This window comes from Lacerta agilis, chromosome 13 (assembly GCF_009819535.1).
Source record: "Lacerta agilis isolate rLacAgi1 chromosome 13, rLacAgi1.pri, whole genome shotgun sequence".
Classification (NCBI taxonomy): Eukaryota; Metazoa; Chordata; class Lepidosauria; order Squamata; family Lacertidae; genus Lacerta; species Lacerta agilis.
Genome location: NC_046324.1, coordinates 27,247,295 through 27,267,852, shown reverse-complemented (window position 1 = coordinate 27,267,852; position 20,558 = coordinate 27,247,295). Strand labels below are relative to the sequence as shown.

The window sequence follows — 20,558 nt, the reverse complement described above, 5'->3', positions numbered from 1 at the left end:
CAGCCCCACTCACCTCACAGAGTGTTTGTTGTGGGGGAGGAAGGGAAAGGAGAATGTTAGCCGCTTTGAGACTCCTTCGGGTAGTGAAAAGCGGGATATCAAATCCAAACTCTTCTTCTTCTTCTTCCTCCTACTCCACTCAAGTTGTGACATAGGCAGGACAGCATTTCCAAAAGGGGGAAGAGAAGCTCGCAGCTTGCATGGGGAAGGACCTGTCATGGACCCCCCCCCATGAGGCTGCTGCTCCCAGCTGGCGAGAGAAGGCTGTGGGCATCCCAGATGGACCATTCTGGCATCATGGTTCACCCGCCTCTCACAGGTACCTGTAGAATGAATGGCTTCTGAGAAGATGAAAAGCTATCGAGGCAAATGGAAGCTTCACAAGAAAGGAAGTGGTTAGAAACATTCAAGTACAGAACCTGAATGTTGAAGCACATTTGCATAAATCTGCATAACCTTTTAAATGTATGAGTGCAGATTCCTGCCAGCTCTCAGGCTCTTGCTGCTGGCTTACTCTGAGCCACGGGGTGTAGCCAGGATTCGATAGGCACAGTAGGCTGCGTGCGGATTGGATCCTCTGCAGATTGAAGCAAAAGTTTAGTTCCCTGTCAGTTAAGAGGCATGACTTGAACTGTACAATATAAAATTTTTGCTCCTCCATTGCTGGGTGTCTGAGTGATTTGAGGTCCCTGCCATACTGCACCTACCTCAGCTGACCCCTTAAACGCTCCTCAAAGAGCTCCCAGATGGCCTTGCAGTGACTCTTGGACACAAGGGGGCAGCAGTCCTCCAGGGAGCTCAGAGCCTGCTGGCCCCCAGCTCACCGTCCTCCCATCAGGCCACAGAGGACCTTAAATCCACACCAGCCTGCTGCACCCGGCACCGGAGCACCCCACTCTTGTCGCTGGCTAAAACCCTAAAATGAGAAAGGGCCCTTTCCCAGCGCATTAGTTTGGTGCCCTGCTGCTCGGCATGAATTGTGTTCAGTTCCCAAAGTGCCACTCCTCCCCTTCACTGGGCTGGTGAGCAAAATGTGCTGCACAGCACGCAGCAGATGTGGAAAGCCCCCAGCTGATTCAGAGAAGAGAACTTGACTCCAGGAAGAGCCTGCTTTGCATGAAGTTGGGAGGTGACTATTGAACTGGTGGGCGGGCAGGCAGCTGGTAGCAATCCTGGGCCTTCCGTAGCAGCCCACACTCCACTCTTCTGCTGCTCCCACTCCAGCTGCACCCTTGCCAGACCGGCTGTAGGGTGTTGGGTGCTTGGCCATCAGGCCTCTCCCTGTTCTCCCTTCCCTACACTGGAGCTACTATAGAGTAGGTGATGGTGGGAATTTATGGTGTTTCACAGGCTGTATTTCTGCCCTTTGTTCCAGCCCCTCTCAGTTAGAGGGTGGATGGTAAGAAACCTGCAGTCCAAAAGAAAAGAAAGAAAAAACAAACCAGGATTTTTTTTTCTGGTGGAGGCAAGACATTCATTCTGTAGACTAACAGTACAAGCCTAAACATGCCTACTTGGAAGTGTTTCCTATTTAATTCAGTGGGGCTTACTCCCAGGTAAATGGGGTTAGAATTGCCACCTAACTGGCCCAAACCTAGAGCTTTAACGTTCCTTGGATAGCTCAGTCGGTGGAGCATCAGACTCTTAATCATACGTTGGGCAAAAGGTTTCCTGCAATGCAGAGGGTTGGACCAGTTGGCCCTTGTGGTCCCTTTCAATCCGTTCTCTGATTCATCTGGTATTTAATGCTTCACAACTCTTGTGATGAGAAAGCTTGGTAAAGGAGTAGTAGGCTGCTAGACAGGGAAGGAAAAGCCAGCAGAAAACACCACCCACTTTCCATTGTCAGAAGCCATCACTGGATCAAGGTACTTTCTATGAATCGGTGGATACTACCATCCCTGACATGCTAGGGCACTTCAGTTCATCTGCAATCCTTTTTCATAGAATCTGGCGTATTATGTGCTGCCTTTCACATTCTGCTTCCATCAGGGATACTGTTTGTCATGCTCAATACAGCTGAGGATAATCAGAAGATAAAATAACCACATTTAAAGAAGAGTGGTGTGTTACTACACCCTAAAAAGTATAAGTATATTGTTATGAAACACTGAAGTATAGTGCAGTGTTTGTTAGATTAATTGGATCCAATTCTGAACAAGTCTTGACTCAATAATTGCAATTTACCTGACAGTAGTGTAATTAGGGCAGATGGGGCTCATCAACCTGGGAAGGTAGCCCAGCTTGGAGAAAGTAAACTCTGATCTTAAACCTGCACTGCCTTGCAGCTATACTCATTTGTGAGAAAGGCTTTGGCAGTAAATCCCATACTCACTGCCTTGCAGAACATATTTAGGAGAGGAAAAGGCTACCGAGTAAATCCTGCACATATCCAGAGTGGAGTCCCTAAGGTGGTTGGATGGCATCTTGTAGATTTCCTTCCAGCAACTCCTGCAGCCCAGCTGGTGCCAAAGGTATTGTTTTCCTTTCCTTTGATCACTTTTGAAAACTTTCTCCCGACAGCAGAGGGACACGGCAAAGGGATGGTATCCACAATATACAAAATACTGTTCCAAAATCCCACAAACCCCATTGACACAATCAAAGAACAATGGGAGCACAACATAGTCTATGAAATTAATCCCACCCAATGGACTAGAATGTGGTCTGAACCTCTTAAGTCCATATCAGCCAAAAGAAGGGAACTCACTCAAACTCACCTACAGGTGGTACTTAACACGACAGAAACTGGTGCTGACACACCCAGGAACCTCACCAAGATGCTGGAGAGGCTGCATCTCCACAGGCAGATACCTCCACATGTGGTGGGAATGCCCTAAAACCAACCCTTCTGGACAGCAGTCCTACAAGAGGTATGCAAAATAACTAAACAGGTATTAGAACTCACCCCATAACTGGCCCTACTGAACATCATCCTAGAACACAATGACCACTCACATTATACAGAGCTTATAACCCACCTACTCTCAGCAGCCAAAAGCCTCATAGCCGGACACTGGAGAGACCTGTCAGGAGTAAACATGGACCAATGGTATCAAATTGTATGGGAAATGACCTTAATAGAAAGGCTAACCAAGAAACTGAAACTGTCATTCACCCCAGAATGGCTCCCCTTTATCACATACACAGCCCAACAAGACAATAAGAATCCACCGGCAACATACAAATCAATCTGGTTTACCTGACCCAACAAGACTCACCCCCTCACAAATGCAAACAAATCTCACCGCAGACAACCACAGACAACCAACCACACCCTGCCCCCCAAGACCTCCCACTACCAAGGAAATGTAATAAACGAACAGAAAGAAAACCTACCCAAGTTGATGCTGACACAAAACCCCACACGCTCACTATACAAAGGAATATAAGCCTCACCACATCACCCTTCTTCTCCCCCAACCTTATACTGTACTCAACACTAATGTCTCACAACAAATGTAACTGATTTTTAATAAATACCATACAACCTGAAAAAAGAGACAAGGCATGCACTTTTGCAATCCAATAAAATATTTGATAATTTAAAAAATACATATAAAGTCAATAGAGTTTAAGAGCAAATATACATAATCAAATGACATGCTTGGCTTGCCTAAACACAACAATTTATAGCATGCACCAAAAATAGAACAGCCTGATCTCAATAAGCAGGGAGTTCGAGAGCATAGGACAGTGTTTTTCAACCACTGTTCCGCGGCACACTAGTGTGCCGTGAGATGTTGCCTGGTGTGCCGTGGGAAAAATTGAAAATTACTTTATATATAGTCAATATAGGCACAGAGTTAAAATTTTAACATTTTCTAATGGTGGTGTGCCTCGTGATTTTTTTCATGAAACAAGTGTGCCTTTGCCCCAAAAAGGTTGAAAAACACTGGCATAGGAGGACTGTTGCCCTCCAAGGCAGATGCTTGAGAGCTTGATGCAGCTGCCAGGCCCTCCCAAAGCTGCTAGGGAGAGAGTCACACCACCCCTATATCTCCCACCCCCTCTATCCCATCACTGTGGTCCTCCTTGTGCTGGAGAAGAGCCTAGTGGGCTCATGTGGATTCCTTGAACGTTCAAGGTTCTAGATCTCACAGGGACCCCACACAAGGCCAGGAGACAGAATACATGACAGGGCCAGGTGACAGATGGCCCCTAGAGAGTAGGCACCCTCAAGTGTGCTCCCACTTTCCCCCAATGTATTTGGTGGTACACACCTGAATGGGGCTTATAGGGAGGAGGTGCGTGGCAAACTCTCTCTTGGCCATGGAGGGTCATGGGTTGTTGCAGGCTGCAAATTGCCACCTGGTTGAGTCCTGTTTCCTGTGCTTTTTAAAAGCAGCCGGCGGCTTTTGCTCTAGCCTTCAGTGCTCTAACCGCCTCTCCTGCATCCCTGGCTACTGCTTTACCTGCAGGTTGCAAAGCAAATGCTGTCTGCCTACAGGGTGCTGCTTTCAGTTGTGGGGCGGAGGGATGGGTAGGGGAGCTGGCTGAGGACACTACCACCACCTCCTCCTCCTCTCACCTCATGTCCTCACCACATCCTCCTGCTTGTACAGTAATATCAGGGCAAGCTGACGTCACGCCTGTTCCAGAGCCAAATCTAGTTATGACTCATCAAGGCATTTGCACCTCTAGAAGGCAACCATCGCAGGAGGCTGAGCGAGGGCCCAGCAGGCGACAATGGCCAACTGAGGAAGAGGACCAGAGCAGTGAAGCTGGGTAAGTGAGGGGCTGCCCAGGGTCAGTGGCTTCCAGGCAAGGAGTCGGGGGGAGGGCAATAACGCTGGGCACAATGAGGTGTGTTGGGGAGAGACACCAAGCATGCGGCTGAGCATTTGGTCACCATGAGTCCCTCCTGCTGCCAGGGCCTGACCCCACGATTGGAAGCACAGAGTCATGAGCAGCAGGCAAATCTACCTCCTGTAGACTCCCTTGGCTATGTTCTGTCCCCTGCCCCATCCTGGAATGGGTGGGTCCACACAGTGGAAGGAGGAGATGCCACCAAACCAACATGAGAACATAAGGAGATTCTGCTAGATCAGGCCAAAGGGGGCCCACCGGGAAGGTGCTGGGAATTGCTGGTGGAGAAGCAACTCGCAGGCCTGGCTGGCAGCTTCATTTTCTCCATATGTATCAAAAAGGTAAAGCTCCACATTCCTGCTGGTCTGGCCCATCAGCTAAAAATGGCATGGCATGGGAGTTGTGTGAATGGGCTCTTACACAGGTGAAAAACAATGTAGTAGCAGTGGATGCAGGGAGATTTGAATCAGGACATCAATTTTGGGGAGGGTGGCTTAGTTCTTCCAACCATTTTCCCGGAAAGAAAACACGGGAAGGTTTTAATGGTGACCAGCCACATGGCTCAGGGAAGTCCATAGGCAGGACACAAACATTGTTGCTCTCTTCTCCATTCTGGCTGCTAACACAAACATCCATACAAAACCGGCACCTCACTCTCTTTTTCATATAGTCTTCTCTCAAGCATTTTTCTTTTTTTGCCAGTATAAAAATTTCCCAGGTTTGTTAATAAATCAGCCCAGCCATTGCAACTGAATTTAGTACTAGTTGGACTTTTCTTTGAAATCATGACTGAGTCATTTCTGAATACCACTTGGCTGGTTCACAATCCACCAGAGGTTGCAATTCTCCCCCTAAATCTGCCTAGGGTTACATTTCTAGTAAGCCTCACTGAGAGGTATCTGGAATGAAAACTAATAAATTTATCTCACAGCATGAGGGGAGGCAGCAATTATACCACCAGTTCCTTTTTTGGGCAAGTTACATTTTAAATATTTAAATTTCTCTTTGTAATATTCATGTGGTGTCAGTCAAGAGATTCAAAAAATTGGCTCTGTGGTTCTCCTCAGCCAAATCTGGTGCACCAACATCCCTCTCCATTGCTCTGGAGATGATGGACTTCTCCTTGAGTGGATCCTTGTTTTTTTCCGGAACAAAGTTCCACTAATCAATTGTGCCTTGAGTGAATTAGAGGTACTCTTCTGTATACAAATAGATGTACCTCTCAAAACCTTGTGAAAGTGCTTTGGTTTTCCCCTGAGTGGTTCTCTTAAGGAATAAATAGCTAATTTTGGTGGGTTGACTCATAAAATGACAATGCCTTTTACCCAGATTCTGGTTTGTTTATTGTCTTGGACAGGGTTATAATTTTTCAGAAACCAGCAGATAATTGCAGCCTGATTGTTTTCATCTTTGCGAATTAGAAATAAAAACAAAACGGCTACGTCTGATGTAACTCAGTGAGACTTGTGACTGACCACCATTGTGAGGTCCATTTCATATGTACATTTGCATTTGCATTTTGTTTATAATTACCATCTTTTATCCCATATTTACATCCCTCCTTTTCCTCCAAGGAGTTCAAAGTAGCATTCACCCTTCTCTCTCTCTCTCTCCCCTCCCCACTATTTAATCCTATTATCAACCCTATGAGGTAGGTTAGGCTGAGGCAGTGACTGGCCCAAGGTCACCTTTCAGTGGGCTTGATGGCTGAGTACCGGTAGGTTTTGAACCCTAGTCTCCTAGTCAACTACATTTGTTAAGTTTCATTCCAGTTGTCCTTTCTGTCAATGTCATTTGTTTTTCCTGTTACCCTGAGCTTTGCTAATTCGAAAAGAACCCCCTCTATCTCTCAACCGAGTTACTGTGATAAAAATGTTGAAAAGTACCTAGTCAAGGATGGAGACACCCCCTCCCCATTTTGATGAGGAGCCATGGTTTTCCAATGTAAGGTTTTCCAACAGCTGTGAATCCACCTGACAGTATATTCATCTGGCCTGTACTGAACCAGTCTGAGAACTAAAACATCATGAGTGGTTTTCCAAAATTGCAGTAACAGAAGCTCAGCTAGAAGGTGTAGATCAGGGAAGGAGTCAACCAGTTCAAGAGGATGTTGGTGTGGTTAATGAACAGAGACACAGAAGCTTTTGGAGGCAAGAGTGCTTCCTTCAGAAAGTGGGACAGGAAGCCGAGAACAGGAATAAATGGACAGCTTTCACAATGGAGAGATGTATGACATGGGGCACGCTGTGGATCTGTATTGAGATTGCCTGTGCTTTTCAACTAATTTTGTCAATGACCTGGTTCAGTGCATTGTCCAGGTTTAGTGATGACACCAATTTTTTCAGGATGGATAAAGCAAAATGGGATTGGGTAGAGCTCCTGGAGGATCTCTGTACATTAGTCCAGTTCTGCTAGATCAGGCCAAAGGGGGACCAATGAGTCTCCTTTCCCTCCTGGGCAGCCAGATGCCTATAGGAAGCCCACAGGCAGGACATGATGATGGCACTGACTGACCTGGAGAGCAACTGGCAGTCAGAGGCTCTGGATCCTGGAGGACTATAACCTGCCTTTGGTTGACCAATAAAATCTGGTGGTGATGATATAGAGACAAATAGAATCCATTGATAGCTCTGTCCTCCGTGAATTGGCCTAATCACATTTTAAAGGCATGTGATGTGGATTCCTTAGTTCAACTATGCGCTGCATGAAGGACTTTCTTTTATCCAGTGCTTTTTTCCCTAGAAAAATAGGTGCCGGTACTCACCGTGAAGTTGTTACAATAAGTGTTCCACTTTTTAACAACAACAACAAAAAGAGGTCCCGGTACTGCTTACCCTTGAGTACTCCCTGGAAAGAAAGAAAAAGCACTGCTTTCATCTCTCTTGAATTTCTCATCATTGAGCTTCATTGAATGTTCATGAGTTTTCCACCCACTTCCTTTGTGTCATGCATAATTCTATAAATTTCTATTATGTTGTCTCTTACTTTTTCTCTAAAAGTCCCAAATGCTGCAGTCTTTCTTCATAATTTTGGTTGCCCCTTTCTGAACCTTTCCCAGCTCTACATTATCCTTTTAGAGTTGAGGTTATCAGAACTGTACACAATATTCCAAATGCAGTCTCATTTGTATAATGGCATGATGATGCTGGCAGATTTATCCTCCATTTCCCCACCTAATGATCCCAACTATGGAATAATGCATTTTTCACAGCTGCTGAATACTGGGTCAATGTCTTCTCTGAGCTATCTATTATGACCTCAAGATTTCATTTCTGGTCTGTCACTGACAGTTTAGAACACATGAGAAATTTAGACCATATGGGAAATTACATTTTTGTTTGTTTGTTTGCCCCAATAGTCATCACTTAACATTTATTTACAGTGAATTTACAAGGTGAGAAACAGATAAGGGGCAAGTGGCAAAGCCTCAGAGAATATTTTAAAATATATGATACTAAAACTGACCTACAAATAGGGGTAATTTCATGAGCAACATTTAACAGCAATGGAGGAATTGAAAGGAGAAAAATAGGGTTGGAGAATTAACGGATATGCAGCAATGTAAGGTACACCTAGAATGCCACAGGTGTTGGGTTGGGAAGTCTGTAGCGACATTTTGCATGATGGAAAATGTATGATGTGTAAATAGAAAATGGAAAATGCATAAAATAAAATAAAATAAAAAATACAGTGAATTGCATGTCTGCAATCTGGTTAGTCTTTTGAGGATTTGGACTCTAGATGCTCCTCTCACTCAGTGCCTGAAAGTTTCTGGCATCCCTTCCTGGAATCTCACACTCCTCTCTCTCATTCCTGACAAAGTTGCTCTGAACTGTCTTGCAGGGAACCGTAAGTGACTGTGGCAAGAGGAAGGATGGCAGGCCAGGTGTGGGGATGGCTGCTGCTGCTGCTCTTCCTTCAGCAAGGTAAGCCCAGACTCCAAGATTCCAGGAATGCATTCAGAGGATTGAAAGTGGTTTTGCTTTCCATGTGGGCGGAGCTGGAGGGGAAGTTCACACATGCACGCAGTGCAGCTTATACATTCACTTTCCAAAAACAACACTCATCGAGACATTTTGAAACAATGCAGAAAGACCTGTTTGCCAGAAGCAACAGTGCAATGAGTTTGTGCAAGCAGTGTCACCAAGCCCTTATATCATGGGTAGGCAAACTAAAGCCCGGGGGCCGTATTCGGGCCAATCGCCTTCTAAATCCGGCCCGCAGGCAGTCCGGGAATCAGCATGTTTTTAAATGAGTAGAATGTGCCCTTTTATTTAAAATGCATCTCTGGGTTATTTGTGGGGCATAGGAATTCGTTCAATTTTGTTTCCAAAATATAGTCCGGCCCCCCACAAGGTCTGAGGGATAGTGGATTGACCTCCCTGCTGAAAAAGTTTGCTGACCCCTGCCTTATATGAAAGTGCTTTCAGTGGGGTGGGGATTATCATTGTCCCCGTGTTAAGGGGTGTCTTAGTGAAAGCCAAATGGAGTGTCTGTGCAACTGTGGCACATCCCTCACTGTTAGGGGTGGAAAGATTTTAGCTGATGAGCAGGGATTGGAACAGGATTGTGCAGCAGTTGTGAGATTCAGTCCTGTCCTGCTCATTGGCTGACACCACCAGTGATGGGCACGCGATCTCGCAGGCCAATGTGCACCCCCTGGTAGGCCAAGGTGGGCCTGCAGGCCAGAGGCTCTCCATCCCTCCTCTAGTGTCAAGACGTCTATTCCTTAGTCTATTCCGCAAGAATGTCCCTATTTTCTATGGGGTATATTATTAAACATTCCCACGTTTTCATCTGAGGAATTTTGGAGGGTACGCACCTCCTCTCAGCCTGATTGTTTGGGGCAGGGATTTTTGAGCCACGAGATGCTGATGTTGTGTGGATGCCCCATCAAGACTTGAGTGCTCAAAGCAGGGCGACTAAATGCCTGCTGTGGAAATAGCCTTTGATTGCTTGGCGGGGGTGGGGTGGGGATCTTCATCCCCTTGCTAAGGATGTCCTACTGTAGATGACTCATGAGCAGAACACCTGCGCTGACCAGAATGACCACCCAAAATCTGTAAGAGGTCAGCACTAGAAGACCAAAGGGAAGGCCAGGAAGTTGGACTTGGAGGCTTTTAGGCCTGAGTTTCAGAGCACAGCTGCAGGTGGAGATGGTTCTGACCTAGCTTCAGTAGGTTGGATGGGGTTTTTTGGGGGGAGGCAGGCCCACCCACCTCCTCTACCAGAATCAAAGATCTTTCAGTTGTATTGTGCGGTAGGGGACAGATGGGTCTCTGCATCATGCACCCTATCCTCTGAGCAGCCACATCTGTCTCACCTCCAGCTTCAGCTTCAGCTTCAGCTTGTGGGAATCTCACCTGTTTTGCCGACTACATCCAGACCTTGACATGCATGTGGGGAAATGACCCCCATGCCTCCAGCAGAGCTCAGTACCATCTCACAGCAACATGGTATGTATGGATGTATGGCTGTGGAGGAAGACATGCAGTTGACCCCAGTCCCCTGGGACTTTAGGGCTGCCCCCATGACTTCCATAGGGTTCGGGGGCAGAATATATTTCTCTGTGGCTCCCAAATACTGGCTTTGCTTGGAAGTGGGATGGGGGGAATGGCCCCCTTCTCTGCTAACCCCTGGGGCTCCTTGGCACACCTTTGTGGACATACTTAACCAGCTGCTTTGGCTGTAGCTGAGTCTGCTCTCTAGCTAATGCTGGTCAGGCTTGTGCCATCAGACAACCCTGCTGCACATTTGTGGTGGGTGTGTCTCCTCACAGCTGCCAGAATTAAAGCCACTTTAGCCGCTAAGCCAGAGGGCAGCTCTCTGAGGCCCTCCTTGGCCACTGCCAGCTCCCTTCACGCCTTCAGGTTTCCTTTGATTTAAGTCCTTCTGCATCTGGAATGACTAGCAGGGTTTCCCAAAGTTGGATCTCCAGCTGTTTTCGAACTACAATTCCCATAATCCATGACCACTGGTCCTGCTAGCTAGGGATGATGGGAGCTGTAGTCCAAAACTTTGGGAAATCCTGGACTAGAGCAAGACAGTTTGGTTTGGGGGTGGGGATGTGAAGGCTAAGGCAGCCCACCCCAGCCAGCAGGTTCATTCCAGCCATATGGGCAAGTGGCTGCTTGGTGGAATGGAGAAAGGAATGAAGCTGGTAGGGTCTCCATGGGCCATGCAGGGCAGTGTCCTCTTTTTTAAAAAATGCAAATTTAATCTCTTTTAATTTTTAAAAACATAATCCCATATTCCCAAATACAAAACAGGTATGCTAAATATTAGGAGGAAGATGCCCACTGCTGCTCATTCTCATCATGGAAGTTCATGGTTTTTCATTATGTCTGAATTGAGCTTAAAAATAGTAACAGCTTGGTGGTTTTTAGTGCAGTTGTTAAATATGATATTGGAAAATAATTTCATTTAAAACCAAGACACAAATGTTTGCTAGTTCTGAATGGTTTGTATCTGTAAACAAACATCTGTCTTTAAAAATTTGAGCAACAATTTTGAGAGGGAATCTCAAAACAATTACATTTGTAGTCTCCTGTAGTAAAACCAAGTATACAAAAAGAACAGGCTCCATATGCTCATCACCCTTGACAAACGCCTGAAACCAAACTACATTTGAACACAGTAATATGAAAAAAAGAATAACACTTCCACCACACAAGCTCTCGCTTTGTTTCCGATATGAATTCATCATAAAAAAATTAAAAACAGAGATCAGTTAATCTTACTTACACATTTTCCCTATTTGTCATCTAATCTCATCAGGATTTAAAGTGAATTAAAATGAATGGGGAACTTCAGTCATCGAAAACTTTGCATCCCAGGAGAGTACTTTCAGAACATTTATCTTTATTAATTGCGGGTGAGAATTATTTTTCCACTCCCCAGGGTGACAATACTGTAATGTATTCCCAGCGATCTGTGATTTTAAAAGTGTGTAGTATCAGGAAAGCCAGCTCATCCAAATAAGTACTGGAACACTCAAAGACTGGGGCATTAAGGAAATTGCAATGCTGCTGTCTGGATGCTGTGACATCTTCATTGGTACCCTCGCCATTATCTCCTCTCTCAGCTGCTTCACCCTTTTGGGCACCCTTAGATGCACTGTTATCTTTAGATGGCTGAACGTCTTCTGGGAGCTGGATGCCAGTTTCCGAAGAATCTGCATCGGATGCTGTTTTTGGCATTTCTGTATTTGGATCACCTAAAAACTTTTGCCACCCCTTCAGTTGCTCTTCCCTTACTCTTGAAGTCTCCTCGACCTGATAATCTGTTACACCATCCCATGTCTCCACAGAGAGCTGACGTCCACCAAACCATCGCCCGTTGAGTGCCTGTTTGCAGTCATCTCCTCCTTCTGCTTCTTTAAATGACACAGAAGCAACACCATCTGGGTGCCTATCAAATAGAATGACATTCTTTACTTGTCCAAACTTTTCACATTCTGTCCGAAGATCTTCTCTTATCTCATTTAGAACTAAAGGATCTTCCTCAAAATCGCTTGGGTGGAACATGTTCCTGATAATGATAACACGTGGTCTCCAATCCAGAAGTTTTTGTTGTTGACACAGCTTCTTCTTGTAGTCTAAGCATTTCTTTTTCTTCTTGCTGGCATCATACTCCCCCTTCGGTTGAAACTGTGCAACTTCCACATGCAATTTGTAGCCTCTAATTTCATTTTCATCCAATAGTTCGAATGCTAGTTCAACAGATTCTCTCTTTAAGTAGCAGCAGAGCCCATCTCCTTTCAGATTTCCTTCTTTGTCTTTGTAAAGTTTAATTTTAGGCTCCTCTGTTTGCGGATCACGCATAACAATACCACATTTTGACATAACCTGCACGAACTCATCTTTTGTAATGTCTGGTGGTAAACCTGTCACATATACATTTGTGTTTCTCTGTTCTTCAACATGAAACCATCCTGCATCAGGTTTTATTCTCTCTCCTTTTGGTTTTAGATCCGTTGCCTGAGATGCTTTTGGTCCTGTTGCCTACTGGATCTTGGTAGCCTTTGAATCTGTAGGCGTTTTAGATTCGGTCTTTGTAAGAGATGCAGATGAACTATCTGAACTTTCAGTGGGAAAGCCGTAGTTAGCATAATATGTTGCCAGGAAATCTTCAGCAACCTTCGGGAACCAGGTGTTCTTGTCGGGATCCCACTCGTACTGCGTCCCGTCTTCCGGGTTCGTGTAAGTGAAAGGGTCCTCCTCGCAGCCTTCCTCGCCCTTCTTGCCGTACAGCTCCTGCAGCCGCAGCTGCTGGTAGAACTCCTCGTTCCGATCCGAGGCGCCAATACTCACATTGCGGCCAGAGCCCAGGCTGACGAGGCAGAAAATGCGGGGTGACTCAGCAGCGCCTCACAAGCTAGGCCGTGCCTCAGGTGCTGCCACTGCCACTGCCTCCTACTCGGGAGCCGCCAGACTGCATGAAGCTGCTTAGGGCGCTTGCGCGCAGGTCTCGCGCCACGGCTGCCCCAATTGGGGTCCTCCTGAGCATCATGGCTGCAGCTGTGGGACTTCCCTGGCTCACGGAGGGAGCAGCCATGGCTGTCCCACACTGAGCGGGGGCATCTTTGGCAGGGGCGTAGCAAGGTAAATTGGTACCTGGGGGCAAAAAAAAATTTTTGTCAGCCCCCCCCCCCCCCCAGGCATGGGAAGGTCAGGTAGTGTCCGGTGCGGAAAAATTCTTGTCAACCCCCCCATTGATTCCCCCCCCCCGCAAAAATGGTTTTACGTTATTTCATATTTTCTTACAAAGGAATAATAACAAGTAATAATAATAATAAACTTTTATTTATATCCCACCCTCCCCGGCCGCAGTCGGGCTCAGGGTGGCTAACATCAGATACATAACACTGGTATAAAATCAAACAATAATTAAATTACCTCCTAAAAACATCTCAAAATCAAATTAAAGTCTAATTAGATGGCTTTCCACAGGGTTAGGGTTGGGAACGGTAAGTGTTCTCTGAACTAAATTTCAGCCTTCATGACATAGGAAAACAGCCAAGTGAACAGCTATTTTGGTGGAGGAGGGTCAAGATATTAACCGATATGCATGAAATTTCATATATGGCTATATAATCCCTAGTATAGTAAGATAAGACCTTCGGAGCAGGCATTTAAAAAAAAAATTTCTTTAAAAATGGTTCCTTGATAATTTGTCACCCCCTCCATTATGGAACCTGGGCCCCCTCCCGCTCCCCCTTGCTACGCCCCTGATCTTTGGTGTTCGCAGGGACTGCGGAGAAGGCGGCAACTGCTCCTTCACTTCCAAGAGTGCCGCCGGCGCCACCCAATACACCTGCTTTGCAGAGCAGAATATCTGCTTTGGGAACAACATCTTTGAGGTGGCCGTGAAGCTGGGGAATGAGCAAGTGTGTAAGAACGAGTTTGTCTTCCAAGAACACAGTAAGTATGGGGGGGGTAAGTGGGTATTCCCCCCCCCGGCACCCACCCAAGCCCCAAGGGGTGGTCCAGGACTCTGTGTCCGTCTGGACACATGAGTGGGACTGGGAGGAGGAGGACACACACAGGGGCTGCTGGTGTGCGCAGGGAGAAAGGGGTTTGCTGCAGCCGGGCTCAGAGACCCTTCCTCACTTGCGGGTGTGGTGGTGGCATTTTTTGAGAATTGGGTTTATTTACAAGGCTGAAGGCAAGGAGTTTTCAGGCTCCTACAGCCAGCTAACCTTGGGCTGATTAAACAACCTGGGGCCTTTTAAATGTTTTTACGGGGTTATTCTCCATCCACCCCCATCCCCCCGCTGCCATTATGTATTTTGTGTTTTTCTGTTGTAAACTGCCCTGGAATCTTCAGCTGAAGGGCGGTTTATTCAATGAATGAATGACCCACTGCCTTTCATTCAACCCCAGCAGCCCCAGATGCTTTCACCTTGCTCCACTTGGAGGCTGGAGGGACATCCCTCTGTCATGCCCTGCAGGGGCTTCTCCCCAGAACTACACCCTGGGGATTTGGGGGTGTCATTGCTGCTTCACGCAGTGGGTGGGGGCCAAGTCTTGTCTGCCAGATGCCCTCAGGAGCCCCAACTTGACTCTTTCCCCAGTTAAGCCGTACCCGCCGTTCAGCCTGAGAGCTATTGCCTCCCCTGAGGGCTACAACCTCTCCTGGAGCACCATGTACCAGCACGATGAGTACTTCTACCTGGACGGGGAGCTGCAGTATGAGTTGCGCTACCGGCAGAGGGGACATCCCTGGCAGGTAAGCCAGGAGGCAAGGGCCAGCCTGAGCTGGATGGCGGCGGGCACTATTTGCCCAGTCAGGCCCTCAATGGCTGGCTGGCCACCCTGGAGTTCAGCCCCAAAGTGCTTCTGTGGACTTGGGCTTCAGAGGCAACAGGAAGCCATGGGGCTCTTTCAGGATCATTTGAGTAACTCCTCTGAATTGCTACGAAGGTGGCAGAGGTAGGGAGCGTTTCCCAGAATTCCTCCAAGCCCTTTGGCTTCTTCCCTTTCCTGCAGGGACACAACCATCTTCTGCAGTACACCGAGACCTTGTGGCTCCTGCCCCAGGAGTTCGAAGGGGACACAGACTACGAACTCGAGCTTCGGGCAAAACCAAGGGAAGACTCCTCATACCAGGGCACTTGGAGTGACTGGAGCCCCAAGATGACCTTGAGGACGCTGCCGAGGGGTAAGTCCCCTCCTCACGAGGGGGTCTTGGCCCCTGCCCATACAAGGAGGGCTGAACCTTCCCATCACATGCCGTTCATAAGCCCCTCTCTCTGCACCTTTGAGACCATGAATTCATGAATCCATGGCAGATCAGAGGAGCAGCCTCTCCTCTTTCCTGTCAAGAAGTAGAACCTCTCCTGCTAATCTGCTGCCCTAGGAGGGATTTCTGGCCACGATCCCAGGGAAACTCATCCTGACTGAGCCCCAGAGCCCAGCCCACCCTGGCAACCCCCAGTGGAGCTACCAAGGAAAGCAACTGATATTACTGGTTTTTTTCCTCAGCCGTGGAAGACAGGCCAGGAGACAAGTGGTCCTTGTGGTTCCTGCTGGTGCTCAGCCCATTGGTTGCTCTCGTAGTCTTCCTGGGCTGGCAGCACCAGAGGTGAGTGTGGGAGTTGGATGCTGGATGCTGGGATGGCGGGGCTGCTGAGAGCTTCTGGTTGGCCACAGGATGACCACTTCTCAGCTGGATGACCTACCCTATACAGAGAAAGGAAATGGTGGGTGGGGGAGGCATCACCCCCAAGAAGCCATGCTCAGGTAAATCCACCAAGCCCGCTCCCTCTTTCCCTCAGTCTGCAGAGCACGAGCCCTGGGCTTGCTTGCTTGCTTGCGGCAGCGGGTGGCTGAGTTCCCTGGAAAGGGAAGCCATGAGGTTCCTTGAACAAGGCAGTTGCCAGGCAGCAAGCCTGAGATGCCAATGCCTCAAGGCCTGGCCATGCTCCTAATCCCCCCCCCCCGTGGGTAGTCGGTGGAATGAAGTTTGGACACTCCCACAAAAGGCCTCCAGCTCTCCTTTCCCTCTGGCAGGTTATGGAAGAAGCTGGACATCTTCATCCCCAGCCCGGCTCCCTTTTTCCAGCCCCTCTACCTGATCCACAATGGAGACTTCAAGGTACAAGCGACTCCTACCCACCAGACAGGAGGGGGGAGGGGAGGGGAGGGTGTTGGAGTGGCTGTTTGAATTAATCCACAGACACCTATAGATCCTCCAGGAATCACCCAGGGCAGAAAGTACCTGTATGTGTGTGTGTGTGTGTGTGTTTTTTTTTGGGGGGGGGGTCCTGCCTCAAGTGCCAGGAGCCTTAAGGCATGGTCGATGGGAGGGGGGACACCAGGCTGCCTAATATTCTGCAGAGAAGTTGGGGACTTGATGGACGGGTGGGGTGGGGTCTCCTCGTGACACAAATGCTTCTCCCCCCCCAGGCTTCCTCCATGTCCCCCTCCCCACAGCAGGGGTTCTGCCTGCTTCTCTCTCTCTTTTTTTTTTTATAAGAATTTATTGGCATTTTTCTATAACAACATATACCCACACCCACACCTACAATTAAACAAATGCAAAACAAATAAAACAAATACAAACAATGTCAAGTTTTCTTATTGCATCTTTCTAAAAGAAAAAAAAAATTTCTATTTCCATATCTTGACCATTGACTTCCCCTGCCTTTTCACCTTCGAATTTATATCCTTAATCTATTTTATAACCATTTCTCCTGAAAAAAGAAAAAAGAAATTAAATTCAATTGTATAGTTACATTCAATTATATCTTCAACATTTTACTAAGAATACATCGTCATAATAATACCTCGTCATAATTCCTCTTCATTTATTCTTATCGATTTCTTATCTTAATCTACATCTTAATCTTACTCCTCTTAATCCTTAAACTTAATCCACTTAAATTCACTTTACTTATACTCCACCTCACAGATCTTCGCAGATCATTCGCATCAAATCTATCTCTTCTATCCTTAAGATTGCTGCTAATAACATAAAAACTTGAAATATCTCCTTTCATGTTCAAATAAAAAATATAACAAAATATTGTTGACAGTATTCACCCTCCGATTTCAATTTACCATATCAGGCTACTTTAAGTTTTACTTAGTGCTTCACCCCACACCCCCTCTGTCCATTATTCTTCTCCTGGTGGCATCAGCACTGAACTTCCATGTAACTTCCCTCTCCAAACGTCCACAGATCCAGGCACAGTCCAAACCTCTCCTTGCCACGAGTTCAGAGGTGTCCATCTCAACATCTCTCAGCTTCTTCGGTTCTTTGTAGCATTCCTTTTCTTCTTGTAAATACCTTAATTCTCTGTCCCTGGCCCCCGAGCTCACACCTCGGGGACTGGATATAAAAAATCTTGACGTCGCCTTGGGGCTGCCACCCCCAAAAAGCGAATTTCTTCTCCGAAGTAGCTCATTCATTTCTCTCCATCTTTCCATCCACCCTCTCAGCTCCTTGGCAAGGCTTTCTTCCAAAGTGTCAAAAGTTTTAAAAGCCTCCTCTGTGGGCAATTGGTTCCATTTCAGACCCCCACACAAGACTTTGACTTTTCTACAAAGCAGTTCCACCTTCAAGGCAGTGAGCCTCTGTTCATCCGTTAGTCCAGAGTTCAATACCAGTTCAAGGACGAAACCCAGCATACTGGCAGAGGAGGAGGAAGTGGGTGTCATATTTCTACTCCCCTCTTTGTTCGTCGCCATTTTCCTGAGCTGGAGCGCAAATACCGCAACTTTAAATGGAGATATTTTCCTCTAGTTAGCTTCCCGAAAAAAGAGTTTGCCAGTCTCATGTGTCAATTTTAAATACATTTTAGCCAGTTCTGTAGCAGTAATCACTCAAATTGGTTAGATTCTTACGCTCGAAGGGAGGGAGGCAGGCTGCCTTTCTCCTTCCCCCCGGATCGTTCCAAAAGCACGATTTCTAAACAGATTCTTTACTCACGACCACCGGGTTCCTTTAGCTCCATTCTTCAAAGGTAGAACTTAGACGCTCACCGCGGGCTTTGTCGCCGCATTTGCATCCCGGTTGGGGCATGTCCCCGAAGCCCGGCTCCGTTGTCCCTTCACCCCCACTCCCCCTTTACAGGGGGAGCGAGGGAAGGGTTCGGAGCCTCCGCGGGCGCTGCCGGGGAGCCCAGGGTGCGGGACGCTCTTCCCGCACCCCAACCGGAGCCCCGCTTTGCGGTAGCGGGGCTCCTGACCCCCGGGATGGACAGGGCGCTTCGGACCCGAAGCAGCCCTCGACCACCCGGCGATTGCGTCGCCGCCGGAAGTCCTGCCTGCTTCTCTCTCACCCCAATTCCCATCCCTATGGGGCAGGATCCTTTCTGAAAAAGTGAGCTCTGGGCAGAGTCCTGTGGAAAGCACATAGCCCTTGCAGCCACCAGGTGTATTACAGGTGGGGGAGGAGTTTCCTTTTTGCACAGAAGGATGCCAGGAGATGATGGGGTAGCTGATAAGTGAGCACTTGGTTGCACAGCCTGGGCTGGAGGAAGGAGCTCCTCTCCTGGGATATGTCCTTCTGAAGGTAGGCAATTCCTTCCATTCCCCAGATGGTTTAAAAAAGGCCCACATCTGCTGTTTCTCTGGCCACTGCCTGCTGACACCTCTCTCTCTCTCTCCCCTGTACAGAAGTGGGTGGGCAGTGGCATCTCCAACCCTGGAGCCATGCTGGACAACTTTGAATGGAGCACAGCCCTGCTGGATGTGTTTGGGATGGGCCAAAAGCCCCTTCCCCCCAGCCCTGCCAAGGAGCAGCAGAGTGGGGGCCATACACCCTCCCCTGCTACATTTGCTTCCCACCTGTCTGGGAGCCAGGATGCCAACCATGAGCAGGCCTACGGCCGCCTCTCCATTGACACCGTCACTGTGGCTGGAGAGTTTACTGCCTGCTGCCCACAGTGCAAGGGGGCCACACCATGCTGCGCTCTGGAGGAGGGCCAGGGCAAGAGAGACGCCTACCAGGACATTCTCTTCAGTGGGGGCCAGATCTCCGAGAATCTGCTCCTGGTGGACATGGTCCCACCAGCAGCATCCCAGAGGAAGGGTTTCTTGTCTGCCTCGGAGTCCTGGTCAGGAGACCCTCTCCTCGAGACTCTTGCTCCTTTCTCGCAAGCTGGCGGCTCCCTGGGCAGAAAAAAGTCTGGGGAGGAGGTGGACTTTTTGGGTTTGCCTCCTGAGCCCTGGACCCTGGAAGGCCTCTTGTCTCCAGAGGAGGAGGACATGGCTTCCTACCGAGACCTGCTCTCTCCTGACTTGGATGCAGATGGGGACCTCCTTGCTAATGGCCTGGATCTGGATACCATTGACAGTGGCTTTGCAGAGTGTGACTGTGGGAGCCCTGTGGACTCTGAGTTTGAGAGGAGGCCCACAGGCTGTGGGTCTGAACCCCTAATTGTGGAAAGCGGAGAGACAGGGGAAGAGCTCCTGCCCAGCTATGTCAAGCAGTGGGTCTCCTCCTGTCACAACAGAGCACAGCCCAGTTAAAAGCACAGAAGGGGAGGCAGGAGCTGAGCACCTTTCGTGGCCACCGTGAAGCTCCTTCACTCCTTGCAAAGATCTATGGGCCTTGCTTGGACGCTCTGCTTTCTCCTGTGTAAGAGAGATGTAAGCAGGGAAGCCTTTGCTGCCACTACCAGACACCTCCTCCTTTGCCCCAGGAGGCCCACCCACCCCGGGACTGGAAGCTGTTTTCCCCCCCTCCTTGGCAAATTCCTCTTTTTGCTTAAAAAAGTTAATATTTTTACAAAGGCTGTGAAATCTTTGGATGAAGTTGGGAGTGTCAACCACAAAGCAGACTTCAAGTTCCAAGCCGCAAGGGGCGTACATGGGTGGGGTGGGGTGAGCTGGGCAAAGAGAGGGAGACATGCCCATCACATTCGCTCCATCCTTTCGGTGGAGAGAAAATTACAGTCTTCAAGGTCAGCATCAATCAGGAGGAGGCCCCCCACCAAAGCTGGACTCTGCAGCAGCAGCTACACTCCATGAACCCAGAGGATCCCCAAACTTCCCCCTCCCTCTTTCCTTATACTTTCCTCCTCATTTTGGGGGGCCACCACACTTCAGGCTGTGAGCCCTGGTGAGGGACAAATTATGTTGGCATTTGTTGTATAGCACTTAATAAAGAAGGTCCATCACAGTTGTGGTGATTTGTGTGGCTAGTGGGGCGTGTGCATGGCCATTGCTTGTGAAGGCCAAGGCAAAAGGGGAGAAAAAGGAGACTGGGAGGGCAGAGTTTCCTCCACAAAGTGAAGTCCA

At 48.1% G+C, this 20,558-nt stretch overlaps 1 protein-coding gene across 1 annotated transcript; it reads left to right on the top strand.

The window, feature by feature from the left end:
- Window positions 1-1,735: 1,735 nt before the first annotated feature.
- On the top strand, window positions 1,736-20,145 carry IL21R (interleukin 21 receptor). The gene is made up of 10 exons (XM_033167677.1): window positions 1,736-1,868; window positions 4,566-4,728; window positions 8,653-8,735; window positions 10,139-10,265; window positions 14,059-14,231; window positions 14,762-15,039; window positions 15,300-15,471; window positions 15,795-15,894; window positions 16,323-16,407; window positions 18,933-20,145. The coding sequence occupies exons 3-10, from the start codon at window positions 8,684-8,686 to the stop codon at window positions 19,785-19,787; spliced, it is 1,842 nt and encodes a 613-aa protein (XP_033023568.1). The 5' UTR covers window positions 1,736-1,868; window positions 4,566-4,728; window positions 8,653-8,683; the 3' UTR covers window positions 19,788-20,145.
- The last annotated feature ends 413 nt before the right edge of the window (window positions 20,146-20,558 follow it).

Coding starts and splice junctions, on each gene's coding strand:
- IL21R (XM_033167677.1), top strand. CDS start 8,684: ATGGCAGGCCAGGTGTGGGGATGGCTGCTGCTGCTGCTCTTCCTTCAG. Junction 15,895..16,322: donor CTGGGCTGGCAGCACCAGAG/GTGAGTGTGGGA, acceptor TCCCTCTGGCAG/GTTATGGAAGAAGCTGGACA. Junction 16,408..18,932: donor TCCACAATGGAGACTTCAAG/GTACAAGCGACT, acceptor TCCCCTGTACAG/AAGTGGGTGGGCAGTGGCAT.